General features: G+C 32.2%; 2 protein-coding genes across 4 annotated transcripts in view; one reads left to right on the top strand and one right to left on the bottom strand.

Annotated features, from left to right (window-relative positions):
* Window positions 1-18,972, bottom strand: part of LOC148618689 (protein flightless-1 homolog) — a 55,787-nt gene that overhangs the window by 24,636 nt on the left and 12,179 nt on the right. For 2 of the 3 annotated variants that reach the window (XM_088577845.1, XM_088577846.1), the window contains exons 7-16: window positions 18,677-18,780; window positions 17,003-17,119; window positions 16,443-16,501; window positions 15,596-15,753; window positions 15,083-15,167; window positions 13,073-13,226; window positions 12,231-12,313; window positions 10,737-10,816; window positions 9,951-10,033; window positions 1,263-1,313 (exon numbers count right to left, since the gene is read on the bottom strand). In XM_088577845.1, the coding sequence (XP_088433971.1) occupies window positions 1,263-1,313; window positions 9,951-10,033; window positions 10,737-10,816; window positions 12,231-12,313; window positions 13,073-13,226; window positions 15,083-15,167; window positions 15,596-15,753; window positions 16,443-16,501; window positions 17,003-17,119; window positions 18,677-18,780 (974 nt within the window). Of the gene's footprint in view, window positions 1-799; window positions 824-1,262; window positions 1,314-9,950; window positions 10,034-10,736; window positions 10,817-12,230; window positions 12,314-13,072; window positions 13,227-15,082; window positions 15,168-15,595; window positions 15,754-16,442; window positions 16,502-17,002; window positions 17,120-18,676; window positions 18,781-18,972 lie in introns of all 3 variants that reach the window. The other variant, XM_088577844.1, reaches the window with a different exon arrangement.
* Window positions 8,000-9,351, top strand: LOC148618690 (uncharacterized). Its single transcript, XM_088577848.1, has one exon. It carries the CDS (start codon window positions 8,076-8,078, stop codon window positions 9,324-9,326), a length of 1,251 nt encoding a protein of 416 aa, XP_088433974.1. The 5' UTR covers window positions 8,000-8,075; the 3' UTR covers window positions 9,327-9,351.

Genomic DNA, 18,972 nt, shown 5'->3' with positions numbered 1-18,972 from the left:
TAGAGACAAAAAAATAAATAATCATAGTCTCCTATAATATACTTAGAATGAAAAAAAAATACTTGGGGTTATCAGTCCATTCCAGCCAAACAAACATCGAAAATAAATGAAACTATCAAAAAAAGATATTTTGAAATGAAACTCATCTCCATGAAAACAAACACTGTATAAAATTAACTCAACAGAGAGATAAACAATGGAATACCAAAATACAGGCAACAGATACAAAGAGAGTTGGTCGTAAAAACAAAATATAAAAATATAATACTGAATGTTTTATAAACTTATACCATTTGAGAAGCCATTAGTAATGCTTAAAAGCTAAAATAAAACCACATCTTACATGTAATGCATAACTTAATTGTATAGATAAACCAAGAAACAAGACAACCATGCACATCTTGGAAAAACATGACGTCTTAACACAACGCACAAATAATGGCTTATATACATTAGTTAATAAGTTGAACATTAAACACTTAAAGAACCAGGCTTTGTTTCCAGGCCTTGTGGGGAAAGATGGCATACATAGGCTTGGCCAAATCTGGAGTGATGTTACAGCTGTATGCCTTGCTGACAATAATAGCAAACAAGTTGTTAGATGTTAGGGTCATATACATGTATTACAAATGTATACATATCTGTGGTACCTCCTGTATATACCACATATAACCCCACCATCTAAATCATTGCTATTTTTGTGAGAAGTACATGACTCTGTGGTTCTGTCTTACAGTTTAAGCATCATACACTGCCCAAGACATACACACATGTATGCCAAACACAGGTATTGACTTACATCCTCTAAACCGTCTTGTCACAACTGAAATTTAATCTTAAAGTGTAGCATTACCATTTAAGATCCAGGATGGAAAAATATCTGATCCTGTTTCCATAATAGATCACATCATCAGGCAACATTTTTTTTTACCACAGAAATCAATTCAAGCTTATGGCTACCACCAATTTTTTAAAAAAAAGTTGCTTTCCCCCAAATAAATCATTTCCTCCAGAATTTCTCAAGTTCTTTTCCTTCACTAGTAAAACAAAATGAAGTCATTTGGTGTACAGCCTTATCCAACTTTCTTAGAAATATTTTAAATGAATGTAGAACAATTTTATGAATTTCTATTCTACTTATTCAGGTTTTTTTGCCATTTTTTGCTTCATGATTTTACTAAGAATTTGTAGTTACACTTATATATTCTGCAGTGTTAAGGCTAAAGAAAATACAAGGTCATAACAGACAATAAAGTTCTCACCTTCCTCAACAGGATTTGGTAAAAAGTTCTCAATCTCCCAACATTGTAAACCTGTAAACATATATTAAACTCAATGAATATGTAATTACATTATTAATTGATCTTAATGGAATATTCAATGTAGAAGTCAACGATGTTCACAGGAGATACATGTACCAAACAAGAATTATAATTGGTGCATCAACTTTCAATCTTATCTTTGTAGCACTCTCTTATGTCAAAAAGTCAAACCTTACTATCTGCGACAAATAGTTCATTTTCAGATTTGCAAAATAAGTTCATTACGTCCAATGAATATAACTCTGGGCATGTATGTTTGCCTTTTGAAAAGGATGTGTGTCTGCCACAGTATAAAACAGCAGTTACTATATTCTGGGTTATTTTGTCTTACAGGATAACGAGTACACGAAAACAAATACATGCACTATATTCTTAAAAACTAATTGTTCTATTAATCAACATTTCAGATGTAAAGAAAAGCTAAATGGATAAATGGACTGATAATTAGATCAAATGGCTAGGTTAATTTTTCTAACATTTATAACTTAAAATATTTACACATATATTGCTTCATTTTTTAGAACATTAACATCTCTGTTATGAAGAATTATTAGCTGAGTTGCAATGAGGATGAACTCGGCTACTGGTTTGGTGATGGCAGGCAAGTGGACATGCGGGAATGCGTCAACATTGGTTCCTGGACAATTGGTGGGATATTGTTACATACCAGGTTAGTGAGATCCCTATGGATTTGGGTGAAATTTCATTTAAGGTCAAGGTAACAGTGGTAAAAAAAACTGTTTCCATAAAACTGAGGTTTCCAGATGATACATCTGATTCAAACCAAACTTCAGGATTCCAGGTGAGTGCAAACCCTATCAATTTTGGGAAAAATTTGTTCAGGGTCAAGGACAAGGTCAACAAAAATTTTTTTTTTCCCAAAAAAGGAGTACTGTAAATTTTAAAAGAATTTTTTAATGCTGAAACTTTGAAAGCACAACTAAAATCTCAAAGGATTTTTTTTTTTGGAAGAAATCAGGTCTCAAAAAGATTTCATTAAATAAAGTCTGAGTAAAAATATTTCTTTTTCTAAAATGGAGATGGGGATGCTAAGGTAAACAATTGCATGTCAAAATATACATCCTGTACCTCTCCAGTGAACTAGATTAGATAACTTGAATAACCTCTGATCAGCTTTAGAACTAAAGTTGACCAGAGGTTATTCAAGTTATTTTATCTCGCTTTTTTTTTCTGCTGATTTCCAAACAGTAGTATGTTTTTATCTTTCAGATTGAAATATTACATACCTTTAATGTTCAATAAATTACTGTGTTAAAGCAAACATGATAAAACTATAAACAACTTGAGATCTTGAGATTAAAAAGAGTTATTGCCCTTTGATCAAAATAGTAAAATGTCACTCGGTCATATATAATGTAAAAGAACGCAGAAGACTGATATATGACAGCTTGTGAAAAAAACGATATTCATACATGGGCTCAGGTTTTAAGTCTTTGCAAAAAACATGTAGTGAAAAAGCATACACTAAAAGTTTGTGATTTATTTCAACGTGAAATATATACTGGTAAATAACTTTTGTTCACATATATAAATATTGAAACATTGATAACTTGGTGAAAAGTCCCACTATCCATAATTCAGATGATGATTTATTTAAGATTCTCACAGTTTGATGAATTTCAGGGTTTTGTTATGTCTATAAATAGCAAAAATCAAGTGTCCAGGCAAAAATGACTTACTATAACTATGCAATAAGGCAATACATTGTTACAGTACTAATTCATACAACAATATCAGGAGATGAACAGTGTGAAATCATTACGTTTTGAGGTCTTAGACAGTAATAATATTTCTTCATGCAATTCCATGTATGATGTCAAAAAAATTATGTGAACAGTACATGACAAGTTGCACTTAAGAGGTTTTAACATGTACAATCCTTGCATTGGATTATCTCCCTTGAGATCCTCTGACTACAAAGTTATATCTACCTTCATGTACATCTATATGTAATGTCAAACCCTTTCATTAACTTTCATTAAATCCCATGAGCAGTTTACATAGAGTTACACCAACATATAAACTCTGAAGTTGGATATTATCTCCCCTAAGGATCATCTGACAGTAAATTACCTTTCCTCGAGTGATTTAGGTGGAGTTGACAGAGAAAAGAACAGATAGACGGAGTGATTTCTAAATACCCCAAACTTTGTGGGGCCATAATTGATGATCATCTGCATTTTTATCAAGAAAGGTAGTTATGCAATTTAACATTGAAAACCCATGTTACTGTAAACATTAAAATAGAAGTCTTTCAAAAATCAGCCAGAAGGTGATTCATGCATGCCAAAACCCCACAGAGTCCAGTTTTATTTTTATTTCAGAATCATTTACTGATCACATAACCAGTCTTAGTTTTTCATTTGGTTGTTGTGCTTTACAGATAAAAATAATAGATTGTACATGAAATTAGCACTTTGTAAGAGTTATCGTTCTTGATTTGGATTCATTTGGTTGCTTTTAGTGGGAGATAAATGTATGATTTTCTATAAAATGCAGATCTGATTGCAGAAAGGATTATAATTATGTGAAAATACAGCATATGTAGACTGAAAAAGCAAAAGGTGTCTGAATTTTATGTGGACTGGTACTTAAGACCCACAGAGGCTTTGATATATTGATTGTTAATAAAATATACATGTAGTGTTTTCAACAGCAAAACAAATTGAGCAATTGTAGATATACAATAGATAAGCATATTAAGTATAACTGATTTATATTTGCATTCTACAGCTGGGATAGAATGCTAGGGGGATCAGTTTTGAAAAATTAAATCTAAACATCGTGACAATGGCTTATTCTAAATGTATTCAAAAAGCTTAAGTTCCAATAGGATACAAGTGAAAGTGATAACAGAATCAAGTGGAAATGTGAAGAGTGCATTCTGCTTATATGTGACAATTGTAAGAAAGTTCATCTGAAACTTGCAAAGGATCACTGTATCACAGACATCACTACAGTTAAGATTCCAAGAAAATGCCAACTGTGACACTGAAACCAAACTCAGTTGTAAATGTGAAGATTGTCAGCTTTATATTTGTAATTTTTGTTGAAAAGGACACAAAAAGATACCATCGACAAAGAATCATACAGTTGTTGACATTGTCAACGATGAAGGTTATCAAGGGTTAGGTCAAAGCAAAGACAATGCTCATGTCATTCCTGAGTTTAGAGTAGTGAAGCAGCATAGTCATGGAACAAGCTTATTACAAAACATGGCTGTTTTATATAATGGCTCAATGTGGTTAGGCAGTAATTATATGAAGAATCTCCTACATATTAAATTTCATGGGGAAAAAACCAAGGTTCAATCAGCTTATGATTTCAAAATTATTGACATGGCAGTATCACCATTGGGTACTCTTTATGTTGTAGTTGAAGGATAGACTGTAATGACAATCAGTGAAAAGGGGGAAGAATTATCTTGTTTTGACATTAAAACCAAAACTTGGGAAATAACCTGCATTCATGTGACTAAAAACCAAAATATTCTTTTGGGTTGCCGACATCAGCACTGGCAACGTCAAGAACATGGAATTGTGATCAGAACAGATCAAAATGGAAAACATTTAGCAAAATATGAAAAAGATAAGGGCAAAACACCTTTTGAGTTTTTCAAAAACAAATCATTCTTTGCTCCTAGAGATATTGTTACAACAAGTAACGGACTGGAAAGTTTGGGATTACAGAGGAAGACTTATTGTGATCAACCAAGACAATGGTAGCATTAAATATTATAAGGGTCATGAAGACATTAATTGTATTGACAAACCATTTGATCCTACATGTATACTTGTAACTCCAAGAGACAATGTAATAGTTTTAGACATTAATACAGATAATCTACACATACTGAATAGTAAAGGAGATTTCATAACATACTACTGCCTAAAACATCTCCGCATAATAAGACCAAATTCACTAGCAATATCTCCTTCAGATGTCTTCATTAGATGTTCAAGGAGGAAAAATGACTCTAAAGAATATAAAGCAAGTGTTTATGAAGTGGAATATTCCAGCATTTAATTTTAAAAAACTTTAGTGAGCGCTCACATACCCCACATGTTCCCATGTTGGATACTCTAGTGAATTTGTTTGTAAGAGAAATACATGTAGAAGGACCCGGATAAAAAAGAGGAATAAGAGTGTTTTTTTAGGCTTTAGACCTTTATCTTCTAACTAAATTCTGTTACTCAGAATGGTAGTTTCAACTCTAGACTGACTTCTTTGAGTTTTAGTTAATCCGAAGTAAATATCATCGTAGTGGAACAAAACGTACACTTGACCTGTAACTTATCATGGTGAACTTATGTACCAAAAATCATGTCATAATCTGCAATCATTTAGAAAAAAATTATTTCTGTGAATTTAACTAAGTTCAAGGCCCGTAATTTCGGTAAAAATCATCGGAGCGGAATTAACTACAAACTACTCCTGTAACTTATCATGAACTATTTATATACTAAAAATTATGTCAATACCTGCAAATGTTTAGAAAAAAGTCTGGAAAACTGTTATTTCTTGAATTTTGCAAAGTTCAAGGCTCGTAATTTCGGTAAAAATCATCGGAGCAGAACAAAAGTTAATCTTGTCCTATAACTTATCATGGTGAGCTTATATACTAAAAATCATGTCAATATCTGCAAGTGTTAGAAAAAATTCTGGAAAACTGGAGATGGACTGACTGATGGACAGGTCGAAAACATTATACCCATTGCAACTTTGTTGGGTGGGGTATAAAAATTTATTCTTTTCTTCATTTGAGTGATGTATAAATAGAACACTTAAGAAAAACTTAAATACTGCACAAGGTCAGAAGTACCAAACAGGAGATTAACTACTACCTAATTCTATTGGATAGTACATAAAGCCTTATCTGAGGATTCCTATTGCCATAGTGTGAATCTAATCCCAAATCAAACCACACTCTTCCACTTCTTATTTTAAAGATTGCCTACATACTAAGTATTTTTTTTGTTCAACCTCTATTTTGTTTTCCTGCTAGTATCAATCTCATGCCAATTTTTGGGATTGTTGTTGTTTAACAGAACAGTTAAATCATTTCGACAGTACATTTCTTCAGCTTGAGACGAGTTCATACCGACCACTACAATATGTATCAATAAAGTTTCAGTCTTGATTTGTCAGTAATAAATTTTTAACATGATTATTGATACCCTTGGTCATCTTATATCAAGACACTGGATATTTCGAACAAGAAAATCATTATAGATTAAGTGGGATCAGAAAAAAAAACAGAACAAAATGATAATTCCAACAGAATATCAGTGCTGAAATTTTCTATTCCAGTGCTGCTGAAAAAGGACAATGCAATGCAAGAAGCTTTGCTTTGCTCAATCATATATTAATTTTGTTGTAATAAATTTGGTAAGGGGTAGAGGTATAGAAATTCAATTTCATGAATATATGATACAGTCAATCATTCAGTCAGTAGGCTGATTTCATTTTGTCCAAAATATTTAGTTACTTAATATGTAGCTTAAAGACAAGGTAACATTTATCTCAATAAAAGAAAATGAATACATGAAAATGCTTGCTTACATTGTGTGCATGTAAGTAATATATAACACATATATTTTTTACCCTACCAGTGCACCTGGTCCATGCTCCCAGTTTTTAGTGGAGTCCGAGTTGCTCATTTGCTTTTGTTACTTTGTATGTATGATTTTAGTTACTTTATATTCTTTGTTGTGTATGTCGGTTTTCCATGTCTGGTCTTTGTCCCTGGATTACACTCTTTTGATTACCGCTATAACCTTGGTTCCCTCGATTACTCTTTTAAAAAGCATCAGTAAATGATGGGCGTACGCATTCACTTCTCCCTGTTCATCCCCAATTCCCCCTAGTGTCTCTCTGAAAGAGAAGTCACTTCTTCCTGTTTTTCTCAGGTACAAAACATGTAGCTTGAGCCCTGTCACTAGTAGAAATTTAAAGCAAACATAACAAAGCTGTAACTAGAAACAACTTATTAAAAGTCATTGTCCTTTAAATAAATAGGCTCAGTCATATATAATGTTGTATGTGCAAATACTGAACTAATATATGGCACTTTCATATCAAAATGCATCATGTAATTGTAACTGTTTAGATAAATTCATTCAGTACAGTACAGATATTTTTAAAGTTCATGTAGTAAAAACTCATACACTAAAATTTTGTACATGCAAGTATTTTCTCTAATTTTAAGTAAAAAATATAATGCTTTTATTCATTAAAATCATCATATTCAGATCTAAATTTACCTAAGATTCTTACATTTTGGTGACTCAGTTTTTTTTATGACTATGAAAACCAAAAAAAATAAAATAAAATGAAAAAAAGAAAAAATACTAAAATTCCCAAAAAAATGGTCCATCTACATGTACATAAAATTTGTGTCAAAATAGGAAGTGGCTTGGACAAACAGAAAACTGGTATGAAAAAAAAAATCAGAAATGGATGGGCAAGGATAAAACAATAAGCCCCTCCCTCAAAGTGATTAACTGCACTATTATCAAGAATGGCTGTAGCTCAATCTGGCTATAAATCACACATTTAAAACTTGTATAGAAAGATAACAAATAGTATTTATCAGTATTCAACAGCAAAGTCAATATAATATTTATAGATAAATATAGGTTTATCATATTTTGTTACCTTGATTTCTATTGTAAAGTATCTAATGTTGAGACTTGAAGATGTGTTTTCTATAGTTAAATCATAAAATCACAGATGTCTTATTCTAAATCTATACAAAACGCTCAAGTTCCTATAGGATGCCAGTTATGTGAAAGTGGAAGCAGAATTCAGTGGAGATGTGAAGAGTGCAATCTGCTGATATGCAACCCATGTAAAACAGTTCACCTAAAACTTGCCAAAGATCATAAGATCAATGATATCAAGTCAGGTCTAAAGGATTGTCAGATTTGTGAAGTTGTAACTGGACTCAAGTGGAAGTGTGAAGATTGTCAACTTTTTCTCTGTGACTCTTGTAGAAAAATTCACTCAAAAAAATCAGCAACTAAAGATCATAAAATTGTTCACACTGAAATTGATGAGAAAAAGAAATCAGAACGGGTTGATGAAGCTGAGCCCGGAAACCAGAACAATGTGGAGTTTAAACTGAGGAAAAGGTATACTGTAAAAACAAGGAACATCCATTACATGGTAGCTTCAGTTGATGGATCTTTATGGATAGGAAGTAATGATCCAAATGAACTTATACATGCAATGCTTTCCGGTGATACAGCAATTACTCTATCATATTTTGGAACAAAAGTATTTGGCCTGGCAGGAACATCAACAGGGTCCCCTTTTATAGTTGTAGGTGGATCAACTTTAATGTTATATAGTGATAAAACAAATCATGTAGGAATGACCAAGTTTAATATACATCCATGGGTAATTACCTGTGCTCATGTGACAAGAGACCAGAATGTAATTGTGGGTGGGCGTGGTAGTTATGGGCATGGAGTAGTAATAGTAATGGATCAGAGTGGAAGACATTTAATTAAGTACGAGAGAGATCAAAATAAGTCATTGATAAAACAAATAAAAAATCCATTATTCAAGTCTCCTAGGAATATTGTAACAACCAGTAACAGTAACATTTTGATATCAGACCAGAGAGGAAAAGATTGGAGGGGTAGAATTGTTGTAGTCAAGCCAGATGAGGGCTGTATTCAGTATTACAAGGGTCACAATGACATTAACTCTAAAGATAAACAATTTAATCCATTCAGTATAACTGTGACACCTAGTGACAGAGTAGTTGTCCTTGACAATAATACAGATTATATCCACATACTCAGCTACAAAGGAGACTTTATAGCATACTGCAACCTAAAACTACTTGGAGTAGCAGGACCAAGCTGTCTAGCCTTGTCTCCATCAGGCAAAATCTATATTGGAAATGAAAGTAGAAAACGTGACCTAGAAGAACATAGTGCAACTCTTTATGAACTGCAATATTTTGGCATTTGAAAGTTTAATTAAATTGTTCATCAATTCCAGGACTTTTTAGCATCAACCAGACAGGATAACTTTTGATAAGGACCCAGTTAAATGCATAACTAGATTATGTTTTAACATAAACACAATTTGACTGAAACATTCAATGAGTTTTAGGACAGAAAAAAGGCCAAATTTTGTTCTTTGTGGAAAGATACTCTTCTAATCAAGTCATTATACAATTAAAACTAATAGAACTCATTGAGATAAGAATCTCCTTATATGAACCTGTTTCAGATTTCTAAAATTCTATAAATTTGTTGAAAAATTTTTTGAAACAACTACATGTATTTCCTAAAAGAAACGACCCAATACTGGATTTGTTTTACTTTGAAGGAGTATCATTTAATGTATAGAAGTCTCCAGCCATTTTCTTAAATAGAAGACAGTTATCACTGCAAATATAATCCTTCATATAAATGACTGTCTTAACTTCAATCATTACTACATGTAGTAGTTCACTATATAAACATTATTCACTTTATTTTCAACTCTAATACAGGACATTATTCTTTTGATATTGTCAGGGCATTTGTTCTAGCAAGCAGCAGTGTTATTGCTTCTATAAAAAGCACAATATAATACAGGTAATCTGACCTGGTATCTGTCCAACATCTTCATCAAATATTTCACTGTAATCCAGATGTGGTCTCTCAAGGTTCTCATTCCATTTCTTTGGTCTGTAAATCAAACATAAGGTTTGTACATTATAGATGCAAAAACTATCAGAGGTGTTATTTCACAATTGGCTTGGTCAACCATTTAGTGGTCAGATGTTTTCATTAAGGTAGATCATAATACTTTTAGTAGATATATTTTCCTAATTTTTCTCAAAGATGACCTTGAAAAAACATACTGTAAAAAAAATAAAGGTCCACAAACTGAAATTTGAGGTTTGATCTATCTTAACATTTATAAAAAAAATTGCATGAGAGTTGTTTTCATAGACATTGTTTTATGAACATGTAGTGAAAATTACTCAACATGCAAAAATGTCCATCTTTAAAATGTATATAGACAAGGACTGGTATGCACCCTCAATCAAAACGTATTTAAAAAAAAAAGATACATGAAGCCTCAACTTGCACTTTAGGCCATCATATAAAAAAAAAATCCTAAATTCTCAACCAACAATTTTCAATATTAGGGGTGGGCAGGCGAATTTATTTTTTTAAAAGTTTTTTTACCAATTCAAGTGAAAAACAGCTGTCAATTTGAAAGAATTTGACCTAAATTGGGGAAAAAATCAAAATATAATTTTTTGGGGAGGGTAAAAAAAATGTGTCAGGACGGGATGAGAATCCAAGATATTTTTTACTATGGCCTAAACATTACCATATCTTTACTTTATCTAACCATTTATATACAAAATATACTACTAACCTAAGAGGATCTTTGTCATCATCAGCATCAGCTTTAGAATCCCCTTTTTCTGCCTTATCTTTGGCAATATCTCTCATACCCTACAATACAAGTTATATTGCTAAACAAAATAAAACAAGGTTAACTGTGATCCATTGCTTACTATCAAAACCCTCTTTTTGAATTGCCCGAGTCTGAAAAAACATACCATGATATGACTTACCTAAAGAAAGTTTAATTCAAAGTAATCAATATCTGAAGTAAGAAATGTTATCAAAACTTTATATTTAAACCATAAGGTCAAAATATAAACAAATTCCTTAAGCAAGAATTTGGGGTCCTGCAAGTCTAAAATCATATCCCATCAAATTGTATAACTTCTGAAAAAATATCAAGCAACTGTAAAAAAATTAATAATACTTTTGTTTTAAAACAGTACGCTGTAAACATAGTCTTCAATCAGGAAGTTGAAGTTGCTTAGGTTTTGAATCATGTCCCACAACACGGTATACCTTTATCATAACCTACAACACAGTATACCTCTGTCATGTCCCACAACACGGTATACCTCTATCACGTCCCACAACATGGTATACCTCTATCACGTCCCACAACATGGTATACCTCTATCATGACCCACAACATGGTATATCTCTATCATGACCCACAACATGGTGTACCTCTATCATGACCCACAACACGGTGTACCTCTATCACATCCCACAACACAGTGTACCTCTATCATGACCCACAACACGGTATATCTCTATCATGACCCACAACATGGTATACCTCTATCATGTCCCACAACATGGTGTACCTCTATCATGTCCAACAACATGGTATACCTCTATCATGTCCCACAACATGGCATACCTATATCATGTCCCACAACATGGTATACCTCTATCATGTCCCACAACATGGTATACCTATATCACGTCCCACAACATGGTATACCTCTATCATGTCCCACAACATGGTATACCTCTATCATGACCCACAACACGGTATACCTCTATCACATCCCACAACATGGCATACCTCTATCATGTCCCACAACATGGCATACCTCTATCATGTCCCACAACATGACATACCTATATCATGTCCCACAACATGGTATACTTCTATCATGTCCAACAACATGGTATACCTCTATCATGACCCACAACACAGTATACCTCGATCATGTCCCACAACATGGTATACCTCTATCATGACCCACAACACGGTGTACCTCTATCATGTCCAACAACACGGTGTACCTCTATCATGTCCAACAACATGGTATACCTCTATCATGTCCCACAACATGGTATACCTATATCAAAATATTGAGCACTATATTATGGAAAAGGACTAAAATAAATCTGAGGGTGAACAATTAAAAACATGCAGAGATGAAATACCAATCTGTTCCATTGGTCACCCAACGATAATTTCTATCAATGCAAATCTAATAAGAAAACTTTGCAGAGTACAGACTATAGACTACCTGACTAGGTTACTCACTTTTAGAACTTTCTCACTCTCCTTTTCTCCATCTCTTCTCTTTCTCAATCTCAATTTTCTAGCAACAGCATCACCTTTCTGAGCTGGAAAGAAATAAGGAAATAAGTACAGAATAGGCTTAACTACACCATAAAAAAGTCCTCTAAAGCCTGAAATAACAAGAAATACTGTGAGCTAACAAGCTCACAAAGAGAATAACCCCTACTTAACATGGACTTAAAGATAAAACACTTGTTGATCTCTTTTTGTCATCATCCAACAGTAATTCTATTCCTTCATGAACATCTACATATGATACCCAACCTTTCTATAAAATTTTATTGAAATCCCTTCAGTGGTTTAAGAGGAATTGCCCTTACAAGGTTTTAACATGCAAACACTTTATTATGATTATCTCGCTAAGGAGTAAAAAGACGGTAATTATAATTCTTCATGCATATCTACATATGATACCCAATCTCTTTCTATAAAATTTCATTGAAATCTCTTGAATGGTTTAGGAGGAGTCGCCCTTAGAAGGTTTTAACATGCAAAACACTTAATTGGATTATCTCCCTTTGGAGTCCACAAACAGTTATTATATTCCTTCATGCACAACTACATATGATACCAAACCTTCCCAAAAAAATGTCAAAAAAATCCTCTGAGCCATTAAGGAGGAGTTGCACTTATGAGGTTTCAACATGAAAAACCCTTGAGATGGATTATTCCCCTTTGGAGTTACATTCCTTTGTGCACATCTACATATGATACACAACCTTACATGTCATGAGCTACTGGTATCAAAACTGGTATCATAAATGGTGTATTCACAGGAAAAAAAGTGGCAATGGTATGCTTACGAGGCGACTGATCTGCTGAAGGTGGAGCAGGGGCACCTGCAAGTCTAAGCTGTGTATTCAAGGAAAAATCTATGTTGTAATATTCATTCCCTTTCCTCAGTTCAGCTGGCTTTGGAGGCATTATCAATCCATTGTTTTCTCTCACATCAAGCGTCTATACAACAGCAAAAAATGTTAAATATATGTATGAAATATTGTGATATAAAAAACAGTCTAGTAAATATCACACTAATTATAACCATAACTTAGAATATGTGACAATCAGACCTTGAAACAAAATTTAGAAAATAATTTAGTGTATTCAATAGTCAAAACAAAAAAATAGTTTGTATTGTAAAAAGTCCTTATCATGATTGTGTAATTTTAATCAATTTAAATGAATCTTGAGAAATAATCTATAACTTTAAATCTGAAGCATGACTGATGGGCACAGGTATTTACAACCCAAAAACTGTTTGCCAAAATATCACCAAAGAAGCTTAAATTGTATTACCAGTATTTTGACTCATTTCCATGTTAAATATGTATACAGGAGTTTTTTTTTCAAATTATACACTATATACTGGTATATTAAGGCCAAATCATTAAACACTAGAGAGCATACCTTGATGAAAAATAACATGAACAACAGCATTTTAGGAATGACTGTTATAATTTTTCCATCTATGAAGATATAGCCTCAATCATGTGGTGCAAAATATCTGTGTAGCAGGCTATTTTTAAGTGTGCACCACAGGCATTGAGGTTAATTCAACTAGACCAAAAATAACATAACAGTCATTCCTTATAATCAAATTTTGATATCAAATTCTAGGAGTAATTCATTAAAAAAGTTTGATGGCGTCAGTCATATAACAAAATCTGGTCTGTTAGATGATAGACAAATTTTTTTATCCAATCAGAAAGTGTGTTACATCTTAAATTAAATCTCATCATAATAAGGCAAAAAAATCCAGCTTGGTAGGTTGGGATATTATTTTATTTATTTATGTCACATAAAACAAGCTAACATACTTGTATGATTAATATTCTTTTAATATTAACTGTTATACACATAACTGAGTTATCTCCTGTACTTGCACTACTGCTACTGGGAGCAGACATTTTTATGAAGCTAACTTAGAATTGATCTAGATACGACCTTTTTCAGAAATATAGGAACAAACTGGGTACCAGAAACTTTTTTTCAGGAACTTCAATCAGAATATTTCCAGGTTGGGTGGGTAAGAGGAAAGAAACATACAATTTTTTTCTCCTTAATTATGGGCCAACAAACAACTTTCAATAAAATCAAAAATAAATATGGAGTAGGCATTGCCTATAAAAGTGAACATTGTGACCTTCATTGTGCTTGAAATTTCATTTTATCCCATGAGCAGCTCCAGCAACATCCTATTTATTTAAGATTCATAATGTGTACCTTTACAGGTTAATATCATAATAATTTATACCTAACTTTTAACGTAAACAAATGCACATAAAAAAAATCAAAAACTTTGTATTATCCAAATCGAAACAGCTTTCCTGAGATAGGTTAGGTTCTTGAACAGCCAGATGAACAGATACATAAGTATATTTCTGAACTTTTTAAACCATATTCCTTTCTTTTAATAATAGAAAAAAAATAGAAAAGGCCTCAAGACTATCAGATAAGATTAACACATTTTTACTAAGTTAACAGTTTACTGAGACATGGTTTTTAATCTAACATTTTTATTTGTTTAGCTAAAGAACATGTTAAATTATCCCAATAAGGACAGTCACTTTTTGTTACTTCTTTCATAGGTATATTGGGGAACCTTTAGGAAAATTGAAAAAAAAACAAGTTATAACCATAGACCTCACAATGCTTCAATGTGCTCACTATAAATTATATTTATTAGAGGAAACTTTTATATACAGTTAGGGTGTTGTACTTTAACTACTGAAAAAGAGCAAAATCAGACACCTACCATCAGATTAGTTCTTTATTTCATAAACACATGCTTTAAATAAGATTAATATACAAACCTCTAGTTCTGGCAGTAAATGTAAAATATCAGGAAGTGTGATTAGTCTGTTGCCATTTAAAATCAATTTCTTCAATTTTCCACATCTAAAACACAGCGATTAATTAAAAGCTGAAAACTTATGTATATTTATCTTTAAAATGGGATATTATTATGATTAGCTACCTGGATAAAATAACTGGTACAAAATATTCAATTACTCCTTTTGAGTAAATAGTACTGTATAGTGAGATGTTCATTTCAGTTGAACGAGTCATCCTACAACTTTAACCCAATGGAGACTATTCTAGAGTTCTTTAAGCCCAGGATGGAATATTACTTATATTATTCTCTACCTATCAAAGTTTTTGAAAACAAACTTGAAGTACATGGTTTAACCCATGTGTTCATCTAGTAGACATGATGACAATGTTTACTTTCAACAAAGTAACCTGAACACTAGGAGTATTTACATTTACAAGATGTGTGGATAGACAGACAGACTCAAAGTGGCTTACAGCAATATTTGTTATACCTGCACAATCCCTCTGGAATCATTTCCAGATTATTATTGGCTGCACTGAACACTTCTAGATTGTGTAGCTTCCCAATGTTAGCAGGGATACCTTCAAAATCCAACTTGTTACTGTTCAAATAAAGCTTCTTCAATGCTATCAATTTGTGGAGAGATGACTGAAAAAAAATTACCCTTTAGCTGATAACCATTTATATTTCATAAAATGTTTGTTTTTCTTTGATGATAGCAAAATAACTATCTAAGCTGTAAGTACAATACTTTTTACACATGTAAAACCCCTGATTTAATAAAATCTATACTTTTATTTATTTTTATGGAAATTTCCTTCATTCAAACTTAAGATGAACCAATCAATTACTTACAGAAAACTGGGGAAACCTTTGAGTTTGATTCAAAATCCAAATTTTAAATATTATATGAAACTTTACCCCAAGATATACAATTTACACAATTTAAGGAAGTAGCTTTGTTTTTTCAAGTGAACACAAAAACTCTGTAAACTGATAACTGTGAAAGTACTTTAATTCACTGATACCAATTTTCGTGGATTAGGGAAGAAACATAAGTTTGTGGATTCTTGAATTCATTGTTTTGGGGTTTTCAGTACAAACAAATATTTAAGAGAATTCATTTTCATTTTCCAAACTTTGTGGTTTCGCCTACCCACAAAAAACCAAGAAAATTGGTACCCCACAAACAATAGTACTTTCACAGTACTTTGTTGTGATGCTAAAGCTATGATCTCTTTAATCCAAGTATCTTAAAAAAGAAGACTGTTAAAAGTCAAAGTCAGCCATATTGACATTACCTTAAACAGGTTATAATATTCATAAATTCTACTTACAGGTAAAGCAGCGAGTTTGTTTCTTGACAAGTTAAGGGTTTCTAAATTTACCCATGTATCTGCAAAATAATCATTTACATTCAGTGAAAAATTGATACATATTCTCAACAATAGAACAATTCTTCTTAAGTTCTATACTAGAGGATAAAATAAATAATTACCTTTATTTCACTACAAACATTCAGCACATAAGTTTGTATTTTTGAAGTTAGTTTTTATCAGTGAAAACAGAATCCTGAAAAAAATGTCTAAACAGAATCCTGAAAAAATATCTAAACAGAATCCTGAAAAAATGTCTAAACAGAATCCTGAAAAAAATGTCTAAACAGAATCTTGAAAAAAATGTCTAAACAGAATCCAGAAAAAAATGAAAATCTGTCTAAAACAGGTGCTTTTTAAAGTCTCTTTTTAATTTCAATTTATATGTATTTTGAATCTTGTCTATAAGAAATAAATTTCTGAATCCATAAGTGGTTCAGCCAAGTTTCACTATAATGTTATTTTATTCTCTACTACTGAAACCAAATATATCTTGAAAATGTTACTAAAAACTCACTTACCTATAACAAGTGACAATTCAGAGATTTGATTGTTGGATAAATTTAGACGTTTCAGGGGAGATAACTTGTATAATGTCTCTGGTACCCTTGGTAAGTCATTCCCAGAGAGGTCAACATCTACAGAACAATAACAATACAGTATAGGCAGTTGATACAGTATATACATAAAATTATTTTAACCCTTGTCGTGCTGCACCCGGATTTATCTGGGATTGGCCATGGTTCCGCTTTATTGGTTCTGGCAGTGTTAATCTTGGTTTAGAAAAGCACAATTTGTGTTGCATTTGCAAGCAGTATGACTGTGCTTTAAAATAAGGCTATCTGATTTAGAGTTTGTTAAAAAATAATGACTTGAGAACAGAAAGAAGTTTGCCTGGAATCTAAATAAGAATGATGTATGTCAACACTATTTCTATGTCGACCCCTTCTATTCACTACTTCTGGTTTTAGGACCAAACTGAGGCAAAAAACAAAAAAAACAAAAAACAAAAAAATCCTCATTTTTTCACAACATGACCCTTCAAGGAACTCCTGACCCCCACTCATGATTGTAAGGAACTTTAGTTGGCTCCAGTGGGTACATGCTGTGGGATGAATGAACTTTGGTTCCTGTTTTGCTCCTTTTGAACCCTACATGTAGCAAAAAATGGCCAGAAATAGACAAAAATGACCATTTGTGAGTGACAGACCCATTTTACCATGTTGAGTCACCTACTCCATGATCATCCATCTTTAACTTATATATAACCATCAGCATTACCATTGTGTAACTAATTTCCATATAGTATGCATAAGTTAGCAAAATATTGAAATCTAGACTTTTTCAGAAACATGGTTAAATAATGTAATTTTTTGCTTATCTTCAAAATTTGCATTTTTTCATTTTGAATTAATTAAAGCTGCATTAGCTGTCATTTTCGTACATTTTTGTTGCTGTTGAAATATACCTTAACTTTGAAATATTTCTACTAAATTGTAACTTTCCTGTATAACTTCATTTGATATCCACAAATAAAATGCATTAAATACATGAAATAGGTGTCAATATATTTATTGTCTTGCAAGACAAAAAAAATCGACCTAGATAAATCAGTGTGCATGTGACTTCTTGTGACCTAAATCCGTGCATGTGCTGTAAGGGTCGCCTCTTTAATAACAAATCTGATTGCAAAGCGAAAGTGGTCATTCAAAGGTAAAGGAAGACGGATGGACTCAAGCTGTAAATGAAAAAAGTCTGAATATAACGCAAGGATCCTTCTGAAATTTACCTATTGTGGCTCAAATGTGGTCATTATTTATTTGAAAACTAATCAAGAAGTAGATGAAATGAAATGAAAACAAGACACGTGCTTACCTGTGTATCCCTTATTGTTATTTTTTTACAATGGTTAAAGTATTTTTAACCCAGGTGAATGTCCAGTCGGCGATCTTTAGAAGTAATGGCGAAAAATAAGTAGATCAGAGCTATCGATCTTCTCTGATTTAAAAAATGTTGTTTTCACAATATTCTGAAGGTATCATCGACATTTATTGCTTCAATTGCATTACTACTACCTTATTGCATTGAATCAACAAAATTCAGTATAATCAAAACTGAACAAATTTGGCAGCTAATGCAGCTTTAAACAACATGTGCTTTTATATACAATCCAATAAAAGTCAAATATTTTGTACCTTGTAAGTTAGATAGTGTGTCAACTCCAAGTGGAAAATTGTTAATTGTTCTCTGTGTGTTCCTCATATGTAAGGTTTCTAGAGCTGTAAGAGCTGGTAACTGCCTGTCAAATGAAAATTAATGTCACTCATCACAATACATAATACCCTTTGTCATGTATTCTTTATTTAGCAATGGTAAGTTATATGTTAGAAATATCTGTTACAAACTTCAAAAATATTCTTTCCTCTATTTAGAATGTTTAACATATTATTTTCGAGTCTAGATTTCTTGTAAAGTCTCTCTCCTAAAATTT

Source organism: Perna viridis, chromosome 4 (genome assembly GCF_037379345.1).
Source record: "Perna viridis isolate PV_CMFRI_1.1 ecotype Kerala chromosome 4, ASM3737934v1, whole genome shotgun sequence".
In the NCBI taxonomy this organism is placed as follows: Eukaryota; Metazoa; Mollusca; class Bivalvia; order Mytilida; family Mytilidae; genus Perna; species Perna viridis.
Note: the sequence above shows the minus strand (reverse complement) of the source record. Positions and strands in the feature narration are given on the sequence as shown.

Excerpts from the sequence above, each read along its gene's own strand:
- LOC148618690 (XM_088577848.1), top strand. The coding sequence starts at position 8,076 with ATGTCTTATTCTAAATCTATACAAAACGCTCAAGTTCCTATAGGATGC.